The 19286-nt window shown below is 38.0% G+C and overlaps 1 protein-coding gene across 2 annotated transcripts in view; it reads left to right on the plus strand.

Annotated features, from left to right (window-relative positions):
- The window catches only part of LOC124155794 (polycomb protein Asx), a 49157-nt gene extending 30796 nt beyond the window's left edge, over positions 1-18361 (plus strand). The window contains exons 10-13 of one of the 2 annotated variants that reach the window (XM_046529894.1): positions 2744-3312; positions 11308-11907; positions 12229-12702; positions 15602-18361. In XM_046529894.1, the coding sequence (XP_046385850.1) occupies positions 2744-3312; positions 11308-11907; positions 12229-12702; positions 15602-16252 (2294 nt within the window). In that variant the 3' untranslated portion in view covers positions 16253-18361. The remainder of the gene's footprint in view (positions 1-2743; positions 3313-11307; positions 11908-12228; positions 12703-15601) is intronic. The other variant, XM_046529895.1, reaches the window with a different exon arrangement.
- Positions 18362-19286: the final 925 nt, after the last annotated feature.

Here is a 19286-nt window from a genome sequence, read left to right on the forward strand (position 1 = left end):
ACTACTGAAGCATCTGCGACTGAAACACAAGTCAGTATGTGATGAGAAAGTTACACAATAGTGTGTGAGGAACATTTCAATTCAGTCAATAATTTCTCTGAAGTAAGATGCCTACATACATGTCCAAACGCAAAATATATAGTACATATACTACCCAAACCAATGGGTTAGATATCTCAGCCTCTTCATTGAGTTAGCTAGCAAAGGACTGTCTGGCTGTGTTGCGGAAGAGATTGAGCTGTATTTTTGTGAACCTTCTCTTCCGACTTCTTGCGTAACTCAGTATTGGAAGATAAAGGAATCTCTTCCAACACTTAAAGAGGCTAGCAAAAAAGTTCCTCTGTCTTCTCTCTGCTGCTGTTGCCAGTGAGATAGCCTTCGGCACCACTTACTTATTGTGTGTTATTAAGAATAACTGTTAATATGCTGAGCATGTAAAGGTAGTAGTTTTTTTTTAAATAATAACTTGATAGCTTTTAAAAATGATTTTTAATCCATAAAAATACTAAAATATGTATGACAATCAAAATAGCATTCCTTTGAATGTACGTACCTAAAAGAATCTTGAATACAGTACACTCCCGATTATCTGGGCTAATGATGGGGAGAGACAGCACGAATAATCGGAAAACACGGATAACCCAAACTTTCACTTAAATGTCTTGCAATGTTCATAATTTACCTAAAACAAACAATATATTATTATTTATGCAGTTATTCTGTTACTTTAGAGTGCCTGGACTCAACGAGAGCTTTCTTTGCCTGTTCACGATCTTTTAGCGGCGATAACATGGTTGTACTCGTATTATTAATGCTCCATGTAAGGTCTGGTTTCAAAAACCACACATCGGTGGCGGTGTGATCACGAATACAGTAAAGTGGTTTGCATGAATGCTTCTAAACCACTGCTCGACGTCGGAAACTACACCGTCAGGCACCATGCCACATAGTCGCGTCTCGCACAAGTTGCCTGGGTTGCAACTGCTGTGGGACGTGTATCCGTGATCACGGAGCGTGGTTGTGCACTGCGAGGCTAGGAAAACAGGAACACGGTGCTCTCATGAATGCAGCTAGCATGTGATCGCTTCCGTTTTACGAAGGGGATCCTGACGGAAATAATAAGCCCGGTGTATCCTAGCTTTAATGCAGTAATTACGATAATTTTGCCTCCGATTTTATTTTTTTATAAAGATCGCGGAAAAAATTCAGCGAGAGTGAAAATCAAGCACGGATAATCCGCAACCCAGATAAACCGCAGCCGGAGAATCGGGAGTCTGCTGTAATTACTTTGTTTTATAGCAGGCAATTAAAAATGCATTTGGATCAGAAAATATCGGAAGATCCAAAATCAAGGTTCCGATCAGGATCTGAAAAACATCCTGGACCCGTTCATCCCTAATTATTATTATTTAAGTATTCTTCCGATTAAGGTAGGTTTCCATGCAGTACTTCAGAAGCATTCTGGCAGTCTCCCCTTACTTCATGTACTTCCTCATCCATGCATTCTGTCTTCTTCAAATCTCAATTAGAAACTGCCTCTCCTCACCCACCATGTCCAGCACTTGTTGTTCGTCCTCCTCTCTGCCCACTTCACCTTCTTCATTCTTCATTAGATTATCCGCCTGCACTTTCCTCCTCAAAATCCAATCTCTTCGGCCTGTTCCTTCCATCATATAGGCCCTCCATGCATTCCTTCCATCTCCTCTGTACCTCTTCTCGCTTGGTTAGTATACTTCCTACTTCAGCCTTAGTTTTTGACATGGATCTTTTGCTGCCTGATAACAACTTTACCGTGATGTACAGTGGTGGAAAAAATTAATGCATAGCTCATTGGTAGCTCAGTAGCCATTTCAGGAACTACTTGAAGATGTCCGTTTTCCAAAATTTTATCCTTGCAATGCTCTCATTGAATTAGGAATTTTAAAAACTATATGCCCCTTATACCAGGGAAATAATCCTATCTGTTGCATTATGACATCATGCAAAAGATCCAACATGAATTCTATATATTCTCTGAAGTATGCGTCGCACAGGTCTGGCTTAGAATGGAGTTGATACTAGTCCGGAAATTAGTGAACACAGCTGACATATTGGGAATTGAAACTATCTAAGGCTCAATTGTTCCGGTGATGTAGTGGGTCATGTATCATGCAAAGTACCAGAGGTTCCAAGGATCAAGTCTCAGCAAACATTTAACATTTACATTTTAACACTTCAGGGACCGATCCCGCTGTTTTAATTGGTAGCCACTGCTCTAAAGGCTACCGCACCAAATGTTTTCATTTGTACCGCCTCAATTTTTCCTAACTTTTTATTATTTTTGATTGTTTATAATATACCTTGCCGGCCTCGGTGGCGGCGGGGTAACGTCCTCGCCTGCCAAACAAGAGGTCGCGGGTTAGAGTCCCGCCTGGGTAGATTTCCCCTGTCCAGGGCATGGTTGTTCGTGTACGTTTAATTGTTAAAATTTGTTGAATACCCCGTTATAAAATGGCCAATATGAGCTGTATTCGGTGGTCTAAGAATAAAATAAAAAGAATAAATAAATAAATACCTAAAAATAAATTATTTTGAGCCATTAATAATGCCTCTTTTAACACCCATTTACAGTAAAGGACCAATATGAATCTATGCTTTTCAAATCTTTATGGTGTCTGAATGATACATTTTGTCCTTGTCATTTGATGTATATTTTTTGCTGCATTTGCTTCCTACCTCTTATTGTGTGATTATTTTTTTTCAGTGACCGTCACCCAAGAGTCAGCCACCGCCACGGATACAGTGGTGAGCAGTACAGTGGTGGCAAATCCACCACCACGGGAAACCAACCAACCTGAATCAGCCCCAGTACCACCCCAGCAGACTTCAAGCCCTGTCCCCACCACCACACTGGTCATCCCCCAGCCAGTGCCTCGCGTTCCTGCCCCCCAAGTGACTCAGGTCCTTCCGAACCCGATCCAGTTGCCCCCTGTGCTCGCTCCCCCTCGCAAGTCACCTCCGCTAAACATCCCACAGACGCACTTCATCGCCACTGCCCCACATCAAGTGCAGCTCCCACCCCTCCAGCACATCCAGCCTCCGCCCCTCCCCCCCATCTGCTCTGCCGCTCCTGTGCACCCAGTGATGATCCCTATGGCTTCATCTGCCCTCACTGTCACGCGTGCCATGGGACCTAAAGCTGTAGTTGTCAGTTCATCTGTCCAGAAGCCCATCATACCAGCGGCTGCATATGGTGGGACCGTGAGGATCCCAGGTGTGGTCCAAGCCAAGACGCAAGTCAAAGGGAAGTCACGAGGAACAGATGCAGCAGTGGTAAGTTTCATTCAATTGATGGGAAACAAATATTATTCCGCTCCCATTTATGATCATCACCTTTATTTATTGTAATGAAAATTAATGCTAAGTTGGCAGTTTGATTGGAAAGGTTAAGGCTTGATCATGGTTGTAATCTTTGTTTCTCATTCTAAACCATCAAAATTTGCAATGTATTTAATCTTATGGAAAAACAATTTGTTGTATTATGTACTTCTTGATGCAAGATTTCAGGCTCTCCTGGTGACTATGTGTGTCTACTCGTTCTCAGTTAAGTTAGTTAAGTTGTCAGCTTTTCTATATATTATGCATTTAATTCAGTATTCATTATTCCGGCATTACATATATTTTGAGAGGGCCTTGACATATATGACAGCAAACTGTTGACTCAAATTTTTCTTCTGTGATCCACTACTTAAATTGTACATCTCGTTAAAAAATTGCAACCTAAGAGAAATTGCCTAGGTTCTTTGATTTATTATTTTTAGTAGGCCTTGATGGATTGTCATCAACTCTGATAATAAAGAACAAAATTTAGGATGTGGATAGTTTAGATAGAGCTCATCCACTCTAAGCCGCAGACATTCTAATTTCACCTATCAAGATAGAGGAGCCATCTTTTCTGTGGGCCTACTCACACTGCTAGGACTATGTTGAGTGTGTCATAATGCTTAACCTTTTATTTTAACCCACGGGACTTTGTTTTGTAACCAGAAACTATACCAACATGGCCTCCGTATTCATCCAGTAAAGAACTATTGAACTCAAAACTAAATTAATTCATCCATAATGAAATTTTCTGTTGTTATTAATCCTTAACTAGGGACATGCAATTTTTGTTACTCAACCAGTTCTGGGAGACCGAAATAAATAAAATGATCAGAAAATGTTACAACACCATTTTTATTGTTTAGTTTCATGTTTCTTTATCTGCTTTAATATTATAAAACTTAAATTTAATTTTATGCATTACCAATGTGAACAAATATTTCGATAAAAATTGTTATTTGAAACAGGATCTCGAGTTATTATTATCGTTTTTAAGTATCAATTTTTTGTCTGATTTAGAAAAAAGGCCTTAAAATAAGTAGGATGGCTAAATAATGAAAAACAATTGAATTTATCTCATTTATTCCTTTTCTTGATGGATTATGCAGGTGATTCACAATAGCTCTCATTTCTCCATTTCTACACGGCATTTGCAAATTTTCTTCATGCATTCCAAGCACACAGGCTTTTTGCATCGGAAACTTGAGAAAGAGGTTTTCCATTGCAAATTATCGCTTTACCGGAGGTGGAGCAAATAATAATTGCCAATAAAAGTATTTTCAACACTTACATGTATGGGAACAGGATTGGTGTGGTGACGAAGATATTTCTATCTGAGAAACTTAAGCATAAATACAGAAGAAAGGCGATGTTTTTTTGCATCGCTTAATTTCCTTACCTTAATAACAAACTAGTCATTCAATTTTCTAAGCGATGTACTGAATCAAAATCATGCAAAGCATTGCTTTGTCAATCGTTATCCCAATGCACAACTGACCAAGCCACTTTTCTATGCACTTGCCGCATTTACGTCATCATTTTATTATTTTGGTATTTTTCCACTAAAAATTCAAACAAATATGTACTGATAAAACTGTATCGCGTTATTTACTTAACGCATTAACTGTTATTTAATGCTTCCAATGCTTGGTCTTCTTTTATGGTGTATGTTTATTGTTACTGTGCATTTCGCGGAAGTCATGTGAAAAAACATATCGCATTTGTTTCTACAGATGAAAACGGTGGAAGATAGTAGAATGATCCTGTCTCGGAAGACTTTTTCTATCATCCAATGTAGTATCTTCATTATCAGGGTTAAAAAGTCTGCTAAGTATGCATAATGATGTCATTAAAATTGCCGTTGTTTCAAAATAATGTTCTATTTTTAGTGTTAAGACTGCAATGTCATTGAAATAATACATTGAGTGTATTTACTGCAATAAAAACGATAGGGAAAATAAAACATAATATCACGCAGGGAATACTTCTTATGATATTTCCCCAAAATCTGAGCACTTTCTTCCATGCCTTCGGGTTTACACCGCAGGCATCAGCAGCAATTATTTCGTACTTTAAATTAGTATAACCAACCTTCCGAACACTTGAAGTTCTTGATTCTCAATCTATCACTGAAATGCTCCACTTTAACCGTAAGCATAGCCCCTTTCTCAGGAGTTCCCGCAGATTGAAGTGGGCTAAATCACCCAAATAAAGCTAATTCTAACTCTTCATGTTCTGCATTCCTTGGGTGCTTTTGCTATGATGGTTTGCCCTCCCGCACCGCAGCAGACCTAATCTTCTCTTAGTTTTTTTTATATTGTGAAGACTGAAGAGGAAGATAAATTAATTATGCCAATCTGGTATTGCTCTCTCTTTCTTTTAATACTCTAGTATTATTTTCATTTTCTCGCTTATTTTGTTTTGCATTATTTTTGGCCATGGTGTCTGCATTCAAATGCTCTGTATTCACTCAACTCACGAACGTGTGGGTATGCTGTTGACTGCTTATTGCCGCCCGATGAACAAAAGAAGATCAAGCATTCGCAAATGTCAATGCCACAATATTTTCACCAAAATGAACTACATATTTATTGAACGACAGTTACCAAAAGAATTTGAGACTGAGCACTCCATGTCAACTCCATTTCTAACAGATTTCCAGAAATTGCAGAGATAAGGGACTCTTGGTGAAGGCTTTCTGGTGATGAAAACACTTGCTATGGCAAGTGCTAACACCAAAAAGGCATCGTAAAAATGAATTTTTTTTGCATGGAAATCGTAGGGTCAATTGATGGTGCATCTGCTACCTCTTGTAATGGCAGGGGTTTCGCAATAGCCTGTACTCGCTTTAATGCAGTTCCACTTTACAGGCATCCCCCGAGTTACGTATGTCTCGACTTACGTAAATCCGTACTTATGTAAGCGATAACCGTATTTCAAATGATTACGTTAATTTTCGAATGCGAGCGCGAAGAAGTAGATATTCGCTCGTACAACCTATGGTAGAAAAAATATCGAATAGTTATCGAGTTTTTTACGTGCTAAAAATAACAAAGTGACCCATTTTTGTCATTCCTCGAAGGAATTTTCATTAATTTCTGTAGAAAAATCGCTTATAAATCCCAAGTCAGCAATCAACGAGAATATTTGCAGTTCTAGCGATGGATGTGGTTGCGCTCATTTCTGTACAATACAACTTGTTATACAGCATGCACACCCGAACTCCGACTTTCAACTATTTAAAAATTGTATCCTTAAGTTTGAACATTTCCATCTGTGGAATTAAAAGAAAATGAAGTTCAAGCAGAAATCTTTATTGCGTAAAAGAATTGTTTAGTGCCCACGTAACGGCCTTGAAATTTTGAGTGTTGGCAATGAAACGCTGCGAAAAAGTTAATAAAAAGTTGACACACCATATTAATTTAATTGTTTACATGTCTCTGGCGGAAAATTTTATTGAGCTGCATTTTCTCGTTCTCTCATATTGTGCGCAACTATAAATGAATATTGCATCATTGAAAGCTTTTCCCCGCTAACTTTGTTGCACGTTAATGACGGAGTTGGCTGAAAAAAAGCTCACTTTTAATTAGCTTCGTGCTTTGGAAATACTCTTCGATGTTTCCAGCGAAGTAAATATTCAAATGATGATATTTTCACGTTATTTTATTGAGATATGAGGGAATGAAAGTATGTTTCCGTGCGTGAAAGATTGAGTGTATGCGCGTGTGAATGTATCTAAGAATATAGTAATTTATTGGTATTTTTTTGTGTGTTATTTGCTCGTAATCCTAGACACTCTTCCTACGTGTATTAACAGTGATAGTGAAACCACCAGATTCATCGATCAACGTAATATATAAAAGGCAGAAGATATAATGATTATAGGTAGGTAGACGATGCATTCTTTGGGCCCTTAGATCGCAGTATAACATAATGAATCAATTTAAGTATTCAGTTTAGTAATGTAGCGTTGAGATACCGTACTTTCGGTTACTTACGATCGGTTTACTCTGGGAATAATATTACGCATTTTGATTGGCAATGCTTGAGATGCAACTCTCAGACAATATTAATGTTTATCGATTTTGTATCTAATAACGTAAGAATACGTGGTAGAGTTCATGAATATCGCAGTGAATTGAATGAAACTTCACCGAGAACTTACCGTGCATTTATCCGCTGAGAATTTCACCGCTCCGATCGCAATCTCTGAAGCACTAATGCAAAGGTTCGACTTACGCAGAGTCTGCCGGAACGCATCTCTTACGTAACTCGGGGGATGCCTGTACTTGATTGTACCTTCTGGGGAGTCAATGATTTGAAATTCTCCTTTTCATATGGGGTCTAACAAGTTCTACTGCTACCGTTTTAATAAAATTAATATTTACATATTTCTTATCTTTCGCAGAGTGCTGAAGCACAAAAGTGTTGACAAAGGAAATATCTTACACATATTCTGAAAAATACTGCCATTGACCACCTCCTTGTTCTTCGGCCCGATGTGTTGCTATTGCACTTTTTTTTTAAAGTATCAATGTCACCCTTAGTCGCATTGTAATTTTAATAACCTCTGATTTCCCTGGCTATATGCATTGTCACTTAACCTGTACTGAATTGATGAAACTAAGCAAACAGCCTTATTTCTTTTAGGGACATGGGATACTAGAGTCACGTTAGCTGCGAATCTGTAATATCAAGAGCCCATTGTATGCCCTTTGGATGGCAAAAAATCATTAGATATTTCCCTTTTATTTTTCTGATTGTACCAACGTACATCAGCCCTTTTTTTAATTTTCTACCAGTTTAAATGATGTGAACCAGTTATCCATTTTGATATTCCTGTGGGACCCTACGATTGGCTCAAAGAGTCAAAGAACTGACTGAGTAAACATTAAACTAGTTGAAAATGGAATAAATGGTGTGGTACATGGTTAGAAAATGTACTGAAGCATGGAACATCCCAATAAACTGGTAAAATTGAGGCATTCGTGCATAGTGAAACTGATCGTTATCCTCCAATATTACAAGTTGCTTTTGCATTGTGACTTTCCCCCGACGTATAGCAATAATTGTCATAACAAATTCCATGAGGGTCGTGGCATTAATTTCAGGTATACTATCCAAACGAGCAGCAACGTTACCATGCATTTTTATGATAACTATATATACGAGGTAAAAAGCTTGTATTTTATCATTCCGATGTCGCATTACTAATATCTCAAGTAATAATCATGGCACAGGAGTAATAGGAAAACTTACCCAAGAATAACATCTCATAAACAAGTAAGGATGAGTGGCTAAAGACTGCCTCAAAAAAATGTTTACAGCATGTGCTCAGTGTATTTCCTGACTTCCGATGGCAGTTTAGGCACATATGACATCATGCCTGGCCTCGGCAGAGCTTGGGTGTCTTTGCGCAGCGGTCGGCTGTGAGAAATTTGGCTTGATTTTTAAAGTCAATTCTTTTATTTCTTTTGATGATGAATGGAGAAACTTTAGGCATTTTTGCGAGCTTATATATCCATTTTACCTGTTCAAAATAGTTTTTATTAGGGATGAACGTATCCAGGATTTTTCTTGGATCCGGATTCGGATCGGGTCCTTGATTTTCGGAGCCAGATCTTTCAGATCGGATATTTTCGGATCCAAATGCATTTTCAAATTCCTGCTATTAAACGAAGTAATTATTCAAGTTTATTCTGGGTACATACAATCAAAGGAATGCTTTTTAGATTTTCATACACATTTTAATGTTTTTATAAATTAAAAATCATTTTTATATTCTTTCAAGTTGAAAATGAAAAAGCAGGAGCAATTTCCACAATTTTAAAATAATTAAATTGTGGAAATTGCTCCTGCTTTTTCATTTTCATTATGTCACGATTCCACTCCATCTCGCCTGAAACCTCAGACTATATTCTTTCAAGTTGTTTTTTAAGAACATCTTTACATGCTCAGGACCTAAACTGAAATTTGTCCGAAACTACTGGACGAATAGTCTGGGATCCGAGACTTGCAGACTTCGTGCTAGGCTTAGATTGATTGACCTTTTATAATAGAACAAATATCTTTCAGAGCTATTCAGGGAATATCATCTTAGAACCTCATTATAATTCTGGGTTTGACGGCAGCGAAACATGAAGAGATAGATTTAGCTGAACTATAGGAATTAGTTTCTCCCCCAGTCAATAAATGACTTAAATTCTTGAAGAGACTCATTGATCTAATTACTCCAACATGCATTTCCTTTTCTACTATTTTCTTCGTATAGGGCTGGTGTCCTAACACCCCTGCCTCAAACCTATCAAGACTGATTGCAGGGCAGTATGTAATAAATATAACAATAATGACAAGTTTTATTGCTCCATACAATAAATTATATTTCAATAGCAAATGTTGAGTAATTTAAGGTAGCCTTTAAGGAGAACCTGTTTAAGGCTACCATCAAATAATAATGCATTCTGCTTTTACTGAAAGATACATATAGCTCGTGTAGTGATACCATGACTATCTCTTAAGAGTGTGGGTGCATACCTTAAAGCTACTTAATAACAGTTTATTTATAACTAATTTAGATCAATTTTACAGCAATATATGCTCTACCCTCTCTTTGGTGAGAAGCCAAGAATATGAATTTTCCAAAAAAAATTTTCACAGACTTAGAAATAGTACATGACTGGGGTAACACATTGTATGCCTTTGCTCCTACATTCAAAAAACATCTTTTAAATGACATCAAATTCGGTTTTGGTAAGGGTATACTTTTTTTCCCTAGGTTGAAGGGAAAAGGCAGACACTGAAATATTTCAGAGTCAATTCTAGTATGTAAACATCATGGAACCTTATAAATACTAATATATAATATAAATAGTATATTTGTTCTAGGCTGCATTTTTCCTATAAACCTTTTACATGACTGCTTTTCCATTGGTATAAAGTCAGGGAACTTTCAAAAATTTGGACTGAAAATCAGGGAAGAGTTAAGGAAATAGAAATTGGGAAGTTGGTATGAATCTTGAATTATGTGTCAATAGTATTGCTCCTGTCATTGTTTGCGATCAGTCTTATTTTTCACTCAGGCCCACAGAACCTATTCTTAAAAAAATGGTGTACATATACATAATTAATTGTGCAAATTTAAGGTAGCATAGTGAATTAATGAATAGCTAAGATTAAATAATATTATCTTCCTAGTGCTTAAGTAGAGCATCATTGATTCTATATTCTTTCCTAGTATGTAAAACCTATTTCATTTTTAAGAAATTCACTATGGGACAGTTTCATTTTTGAAACTCACTCAAATGTTGCTCAATTTTTAGTGCTGAAGCATACAGCAAGGCTCACCTTCTGTTGTGTGATGTTGTACCTCCATTATGGCAGTCAAGTTTGTTAGCTTGATTCAGTAAAAAAGGGTCTAACTTGTGAATTGCTGCTGAAAAAATTTATTTGAACCAACTCATCAAATGGTGTGTATTCATAAAATCATTCAATTTTGATTCTTATTTAACTCATTTTGTACTTAGTTTTGTGAACATGCATTCATAAGGCATGCCTTAGGCCAAGAAAATCCTGAAAATAATATTCTAAATTGCTCCTCCCCTTAACCTTCCTTGACAATTTAAGCTTGCCTTTTTTATTTCACAGATCATGTGTTTGCGTCATCTGTTTCTTCTTGCTTCTTTCTTATTTTTCTTTTCCTATCCTGGGGTCAGTTGTCAAACCCTTCTCCAAATTAAATCCTTATTCCTGCTTTAAAGTCTCCTTAACTTCTTGTTTATTTTCATGTAGTCTCCTATGTGAACTTAACTATTTTTTCAATATTTGTCCTGTCACTAAAACATGGTGTGATTCTCAAATGCAAGACAATCTAAGAAGTGTATTGGTCAGCTGCTGAGGTTGGACTCTAGAGAACAGTGCCACTTATCGCCACTACCTGTTTTCTCATAGGGTGGTGTGTTGTCATCGCGTGGAGGTCGCAATGCTTCATCTACATCAACCTCGTCATCATCATCGTCAGTGTCAGCTGGGCAGGGTGGGTCAGGAAGCTTAAAGCCACCTCCACCGCCACCTCCTGGAGCTGTGAATTTAGAGCGGTCATACCAAATTTGTCAGGCAGTCATACAGAACTCACCAAACCGTGACCAACTGAGGTGCCAACTCAAACCACCTCCATCCTCCCTCCTGGCTGCAGTGTCTGGTGGTGCTGTCCCTTCTTGCAGAGCTGGAAATTCTGGGAATAATTCATCACCTAATCCATCCAATGGTGCCCTTGGAGGTAAGAAGGCCACCCAATACGGTCTGGTGACATCGACTCGGATGACAACTGGACAGAAGTCGGGGAGTGCTCCTGTTGGTGCAGCTTCTGTCACCAAAGCAGTACCAAGTCGGTCAACTAGTGCCACCAGTGTTCGTCAGACCACGTCTCCTGTGGTTGTGCGTCATGTGTATGCTAACCCTCCCTTAGGAGGTGCTCCGGGTGTCCCCGCAACAGTGGCTCTAATGCCTCAGGCAATGGCTGCGATGACTCCTGAATCCCGTAGACCAAGGGTAAGATATTACTTTAGGACCTTAATTCAAAGAAGTAAAGCTTAAGGAAATGAATGGATTTGGGAATTGTTTAGTGATTGCTCATCATAAATAAATGGATGGTTCATAATAAGTGAGGATATCTCCACAAGAGGAAATGAAAATTTTTGTGTCTGTAACTTACATGGAGGGAAAGCTTTAGATACGATTGACTCATCTTTTGAATTACCTTTGATAGCGTATTGATTCATATGGGACATGATGTTGCCATATAAAAGTAATTAACAGCATGCGTTGGGCAGAAAGGTTAAGTAATTCAGTGTTTTTGTGTGGCTGTTACAGGCATTGGAAAGCCCATCTTCATCACCATCTCAGTCTTCTTTGCCATCAATAGCGTCAACTCCAGCAGCCACTGTTGCATTACAGCCACATCCATTGCATCAGTATATTCTTGTACAAAGGACGGCTGCTCCCCTGGAAGGTACCCCTGGCACCGGTAATCTTTTAGCCACTGCATCTGCTACGAGAGCAGCTCTCATACTCAATCACCAAAGGATACCCACTGTGACAGCAGGTGGACATAATTTAAATGTGGGAGCAAGGTTGGGGCCTCCCAGGGCCTCCAGTGCTCCTCCATCGAATGAAAACATATCAGTGGCATTGCAAAGGGGAGCAGCGAGTGTTACTGGAAAGGGTGCGTCGATTCCTGGTGTGATGTCTGGTGGTACGCAAACAGGACCTTCTACAATTGCTAACCCAGGTCGTCCAGCCAGTGTTGACTCGGAGTACGCTACCCAATCAGTGGCTGGTCTTCAAGTAAGAAAAGTGTTCAAGCCTGTATATTTGTGTAGTTTGTATGTTATTCCTTAATCCCATCCTGATAAAAACTCTTCACATTCCAAAGGAATGATGTTATTGACCTGTTTTTATTTATGATTCAACCCGTGTATTAATCCTTTCATTTATTGTCTTATGTCCTAATCCTACACATCTCATCTTGGACTTGGTTCAAAGTAATTTTTTACTTCATGAGACCTCTTGTTGCAGTTATTTTTTTTCTAATTAGTTCTAGCATTTAGGAGCAATGATCTGTCCTAACCCTTCACATTTCATATCAGACTTGGTTCAAAGTCATTTTTTCACTTCACGAAGAAGGGTAATATTAAGTATATATATGATTAGTGTTGCTTGTTTTAATAGTAATGTTTTGAGGAATTATCAATTGAAGTATTGGTTCTAACTGAATACCACTGGGTCATTGAATGTCAAATACGCACGTGACTATTTTGGTTTGGTGTCTACCTCTCTAAAAGGTGGGTCATCAGGCTCTTACCTTTTCTAAATTCACACTTACTACTTACTTACTGATACTGTTGGAGGAGAATTTGGTAAATGGACAGTTTAAGCAAGTTTTGTGTTTTGTCATATATGTTTTGTCATAGACAGCTGAATTTCCATCTCCTAGCTCAATCAAATTTTATGACTCAGGTTTACTGTTGGTATGATTATAAACATATGATGCTTTTTGATGCATGTGAATGGTATCATATTGCATTCATCCTCATTGCTCTCTCTCCTCCTAATCACTGAGGGACAAGAGAAGGATTTCACTACACCCTAACAATCAGTGTGCTTTCAAAAAAATTGTAGGACCTCCTTTTATGCTGCATCATAATTACCACATACGTTCATAAAGGGGGTGCAGAGTCTAAGTGTTTAACAATCATGGCTCTTGTTGGGAAGAAGGATACAGGAGACATGTATCTCGCAATAGTTTTATATCTGTAAGGATGAAATTTACATGTACATCAGCAGATGAACCTGATCTGGACGATCTGAAATTTTAGTTTATATGTGTACAGAGTATTAATTTGCTTATGTATCTCTTTAATAGTATTAGTGCCAAAAAATTCTCTCAGGCTTAATACCTTTTTTTGTTGTTCAAAGACTTACTTTCTAATGAACCCATATGTGATTTCTTCTCTCAACTTCAAGTATGTGCTCTGAATAAGTTCAAGTAAAATGCTCTGAATAATCCTAACGGCTAAGTTCTGCCTGGTGATGTATTTATTTGAAGTGTTTTTAACATCTGAATGTAGGTTTATCAAGACCTCTCCTGCTTTAAGCATGTTGTGCGTATAATTCTTATGCGTTATAATTCCTATGAAAGCATGTCAGTGTGACAGCATTGCCCCCATTTAGGTACTCAGCTCACTCCCATCCTAAATGTCAGGTGGACAGAATTTTCACTGCAATCGATGTAATTGCATATGTGTATCATCAACATCACAAATTTGGCTGGAGGCTTCTAGTGAATCAGAGGCTACTTGCTAGGCTTAGATCGTTTGGGCAATTAAGAATCTTCCAGAGTAGCCAAGAGAAAAGTATCTCAGAACCTTCCAATATTTCTGGATCCAGGAGAAAAAATAAGGTATAGGAGATATTTTGCTGTATGGATAGACATAAGAATTGTAGGCAGTGATTCATCCAGGTTTCCTTCTGTGCTTATCCATTATCCTGGGCAATATTTCGCCAACATTCCAGTTGACTTTCTCAGGTCCACTGAAGAACCTAGATGATTTGATGATATAGGATTTGCATAACGTTGAGGTCACTTACTGTGGCGCATAAAAGGAAGCATTTAAGTGAACAAATATAAGTTTAACTATTTACAAACTCATACTAAAAATATGCTGGAGCATATAGTTCATATCATAAATATCCAACGCATACAAGTAATAATGTCATAAATAAAAAATGAATATTTACGTGATTTCTTTTCAAATATATGCTGTGGAGTCAATTGAAGAATGGTTAAAATTAGGCTAGTGTTTTGTTACTTGAGCTATTGAAAATAGACATCTTTAATGATATTCAAGAATCATTTTTCTCTATTCATTTCTCCTTTCAGCTTATCTTTTCAAACTTAAATACTATTTTTCATTTGCATTTTTCATCTTCTGTTCCATTAAATTAGAGTATTCCATTGTACAATTACCTATTAGGAATGCTTTTGGAGGAGATGAACGATTTGTTGTGAAGGAGAATTGTGATCCCATGAAAGGTTACCTAAACAGGTAATTGTCATAACATGAGTCATAGTTAACCTTAATCTTAATATTTGGCCATTTTAAATGAAAGAAATATCAGCTAAGCATCACCTGCCAGCTATTTTATTCTGCATTTAGGTAGTTAAGGGATTGAATGATGTAGAGAACATCTGAGTTGTTGGATGTAGAATTTTTAAAGAAATTCTAGGCAATGCAGATCCTTATGAAAAGTTTGTGGCTATGAAGATACATTTTTCATCCACCATTGACACCTAGCAGTTGTGGATACCGAAAAAAGTCAATGGGGAGGGGGGGAGGCATAAAAGATATGTTTAGATGCCTTTCCTTTTATCTTAATGAAAAATGATCAAGTCCAATGCAAAGTTTACAAAAGTTATATTTAAACTGATATTGTACAAGACAATGCCATCTTATGATATAAAAACTTTACAGCTACGGATCTGCAATGTTTGGCCATGTGGGAGGCCCTGCAAGGTAGGGGTGCTCTCTCCCTAAGCCCCCCATATGTATCCACCACTGACACCTACTTTTACTAAATTTTATTTCTTGTTTTAACTGATAATTTTGGTGTATTATATTTTTAATACATATTCCTTGCCTGTAAGATTGGCTCTTTTAAAAATAATTATGTTATTTTTTTCCAGGGCCCAATTTATCACACTGCATTAGCCACTGCTGGGCATACAACTATCACAACAGATCGTTCGAATTCCCCATCTTCGACAGCCATAAGTTTCTTGCAGTTGCCTTTCCCTCAGCCTCCTCAGCTCTTGCAGCAAACACATTCCCCCCAGCAGCCCCAGGGTTCCATGGTTCGCAGAGATGGTATGACATTGCCCACTGGACCCCAGCAATACGGCACCCATCCCAGTCTCCTCCATGGTGTGGCTGTGGTCACGGGCTTAGCACCGCCCATGGCTGGCCCAGCAGAACTTGTAGCCCAGGGGGGTGCCAATTCCAGTGCCTGCCCACCACTACCCCCACCTCAGGCAGCTAAGTCTGGTGGTGGGGTCCCGAAAGCTGTCCTATCCCCACCACCCCTTATCTGCCGACCTGGTAGCAATGCAATGACGACAGGAATCCCCTCATCCGTGCCACCTCCCACCTCCTCAGGAACGTCTCCTACGACAGCGGCCACTCCCTCTTCATCTTCGTCCTCCCCATCTGCATCTTCAACGGCATCGGAATGTGCTTGCAATCTCAAGGCAATGATTATGTGTCGCAAGTGTGGGGCCTTTTGCCACGACGACTGCATAGGTCCATCTCGCCTTTGTGTGACTTGCCTCATCAGGTGAGAGTGACCCCACCTGCCCTCTGTCTCTCCTCCTATCATCCTCCTCATTCCTCAGGCTGTGGCAGAGGACTGTGGAGGGACGTGGAGAGCTCTGGGTGAAGGGTGGGAGAACAATAATTTGGGAAAGGACCCTGAAAGTCTCCAAACTGGACGTGACTGAGTTGTCACATGCTCCCCCACCAGTGAGTTTCCATTTCAGTGCTTTTGGTTATCTATTTCGAAGCTAAGACAAGTGAAGTGTTAGATTCCAATGCGTCAAGGTTTTTAAGGTATTTTCATTTAGAAAAATGAGTTATAGATTCAGTTGTTGTATGTTTGGCTTTAATGGCCAAGGAAAGTTGTTACATCGCGTTGTAATACATTAACATCACTCTTAATATTCCCATTGAATAGCATTCCGGAACCTACATTCTCATTTTATGGTCATTTTCACTCTTGAATTTAAGGGTATGAGATGGTAATGTTAAGTCAAGTTACAAAGTCTGCATTTCTGTTTTTCACATGCTCTTCTGATACTCCTCTCTTATTTTATTTAGAAATATGTAATTTAATACTTCTTTTATCTCATTTATTATGGAGCTACATATTTATTTCTATCGTAAAAAATGAAAAGCCATCTTTTAAAGATCTTTTGTGATTTAATGCATATATTGTGGTCATCACTCAGTCTATGCCAAAAAAATAGGAGTAAAACTGTGGCAGCTTGTCTTCCATTATTTAAAGTCCAAGTCTATTTCCTTCAGCTACTTCTGGGAACATGATTGTTTATCCTCAGCCTTGAATTATACTGCAGTTATAAAGTCAACCTTTGCCTAAATTGTGACTTAATCTGCTTGGAAGGCATTAATCATGGTGATCAACATGCAATAAATTTTGTACTATACATAGTGGATATGCATTTTTCATATCTGAAATGTGACTCAGAAGATTATTTCTTCTGAGGATAAAAGTGTTGCCTTTCACTGAAGCTTAGGAAGTTTAATAGAAGTCTTCGTCTATTGGCTGGATTAGGTGTTTATCAATGGTTGGTGTAGCTGTAGAATAGTTGCTACTCATTGTAAATGATAAGGAGTGAAATCCTGGAAAAAATCAGTGCATATAAAATATTAACTTTGCCCTCATCCCATATGAATGGTATATTCGCATTTAATACTCTAATGCTTAAACAAATCTGTTGTCTGTACAAATTGATATGAAAGACTGTTAGCTATTTCCAGTATGATAGCTTTGTAATCATCTTAAATTTTATGTGTTGAAATGGTTTAATGGATTTGAGGATGATGCATTATTCTGCTTATAACTGCTGACATAACTATGTAAAAATGTGGTTCATATCAAGTAATTTTTTTGCCACTGCTTTTACTTCCAAAATTTTTGAAGTTGTAAAATGAAGTATGTATTATTTGAGTCTCTTCCAGGTGTAAACTATTGCTTTAATGGGAATGCATTGCGTATGCGAAGCCATCAATGGATTGTGAAAAATAATCATGTACACTACAACTCAGTACACATGTTCACAGATGACACCAAAATCTTTTGTCAAAAGATTTAACTACCTCAAATTTTGTTATTCACATCACCGTTGCCCCAGAATTCCATGTCGAATCTCATAAGAGCTTCTTCGTATGATATTGCAGATGGCAGTGTTTTCTATTAAATACTGCCATCATGTGTAAATAGTGTGATTGCCTTCTTTGTGGAATATTTTGATATGTTTATTCAAGAACATGACGAAAATGTAAGGTATTTCTTTTGGTATTGTTGTAAATATGTGTATAGCGGATAATTACATACCAAGTTCAGAATCACACCCCCTAATCGTCTTTGTGCTCTTTTTATGTATATTTTTTTATGTTTCCGAACCGAAATGATTTATATATTATGTATTTATTTCCCTTGCTTTAATTTACATCGCATTTCGATTTTTATTTTCAATTTATTGTTGCGTGGAAAATTAGCCTTTTGAAAGAAATGCTTACATCGGCTGAAATGGAGGAACTACAGGCAAACTTCCATGTTCTACTGATGATACAATCGGCTATTATCCTTTGTATGAGTGATTTATATGAAAAAGGTGAATTTTATTCACAATAAATTAAAATTTTCAGTATTCTTGTGTTTTATTTTCATAATACAATTAACACCATCCTAGTGATGAGCGATATATCGCTAACTGTGATTGAATCACCGTTACTGAAAAGTAGCAGTCGCTGTCGGTGATTCAATATTCGAAATCACCGTGATCGGTGATTCAATCACTGGATTCGGTGATGATAGCGCTGGCTACTAACAAGTGATATGCGATATATCGCCACCTGTGATTGAATAGAAGTAGCCGATCACTGCCGGTGACAAAATCACCGAATGCTCGAAATCACTGCCCGTCACTGCCGGTGATTGAATCACCGAATGCTCGAAATCACTGCCGGTGACTAAATCACCAAATACTCGAAATCACTGCGACTGTGAATACCAGAATACGGTGAAGTTAGCTTCGGCAGCTACCATGATGCTACCAACAGTAAAATAACGACGTCTTATTCATATTTAATGATAAATAAGACATTCTGTGCGAAATATACAGCTGAAGCTTTGAATTATGATGGTTTGATTATAAATACGTACAAAAAATGATTGCCCCTTATCAATTCTTCTACCACATCAAATTTACTTTATTGTTGTAATCTTTGTAATATAAACTCGGAATCAGAACTATTCCCTCAAAAAATATTTTGTCTAATTTTACAACTTTCTATAAGTTTATTTGTTCCTATTGAGAAGAGCTCATTCCTTGGAATTGGACAAAGTAGCAGGAATAGCAGCGCCAAAAATCACCGATGACTTTAAAGAGTGATTCACCTCGGTGATCGCAATCACAGTTAAGAATCACCGTTACTGATGAGTAGCAGTCACAGGTAACGAAGTGATCCGAAAATCACAGTTCCGCTCATCACTACACCATCCATTTGAGAGGGGAGAGTTGAGAATGTCGATATAATCGAGTCCTCAATTGGTTAACTTTCGATTAATCGAAT

The sequence above is a fragment of the Ischnura elegans genome, chromosome 3, assembly GCF_921293095.1.
Source record: "Ischnura elegans chromosome 3, ioIscEleg1.1, whole genome shotgun sequence".
In the NCBI taxonomy this organism is placed as follows: domain Eukaryota; kingdom Metazoa; phylum Arthropoda; class Insecta; order Odonata; family Coenagrionidae; genus Ischnura; species Ischnura elegans.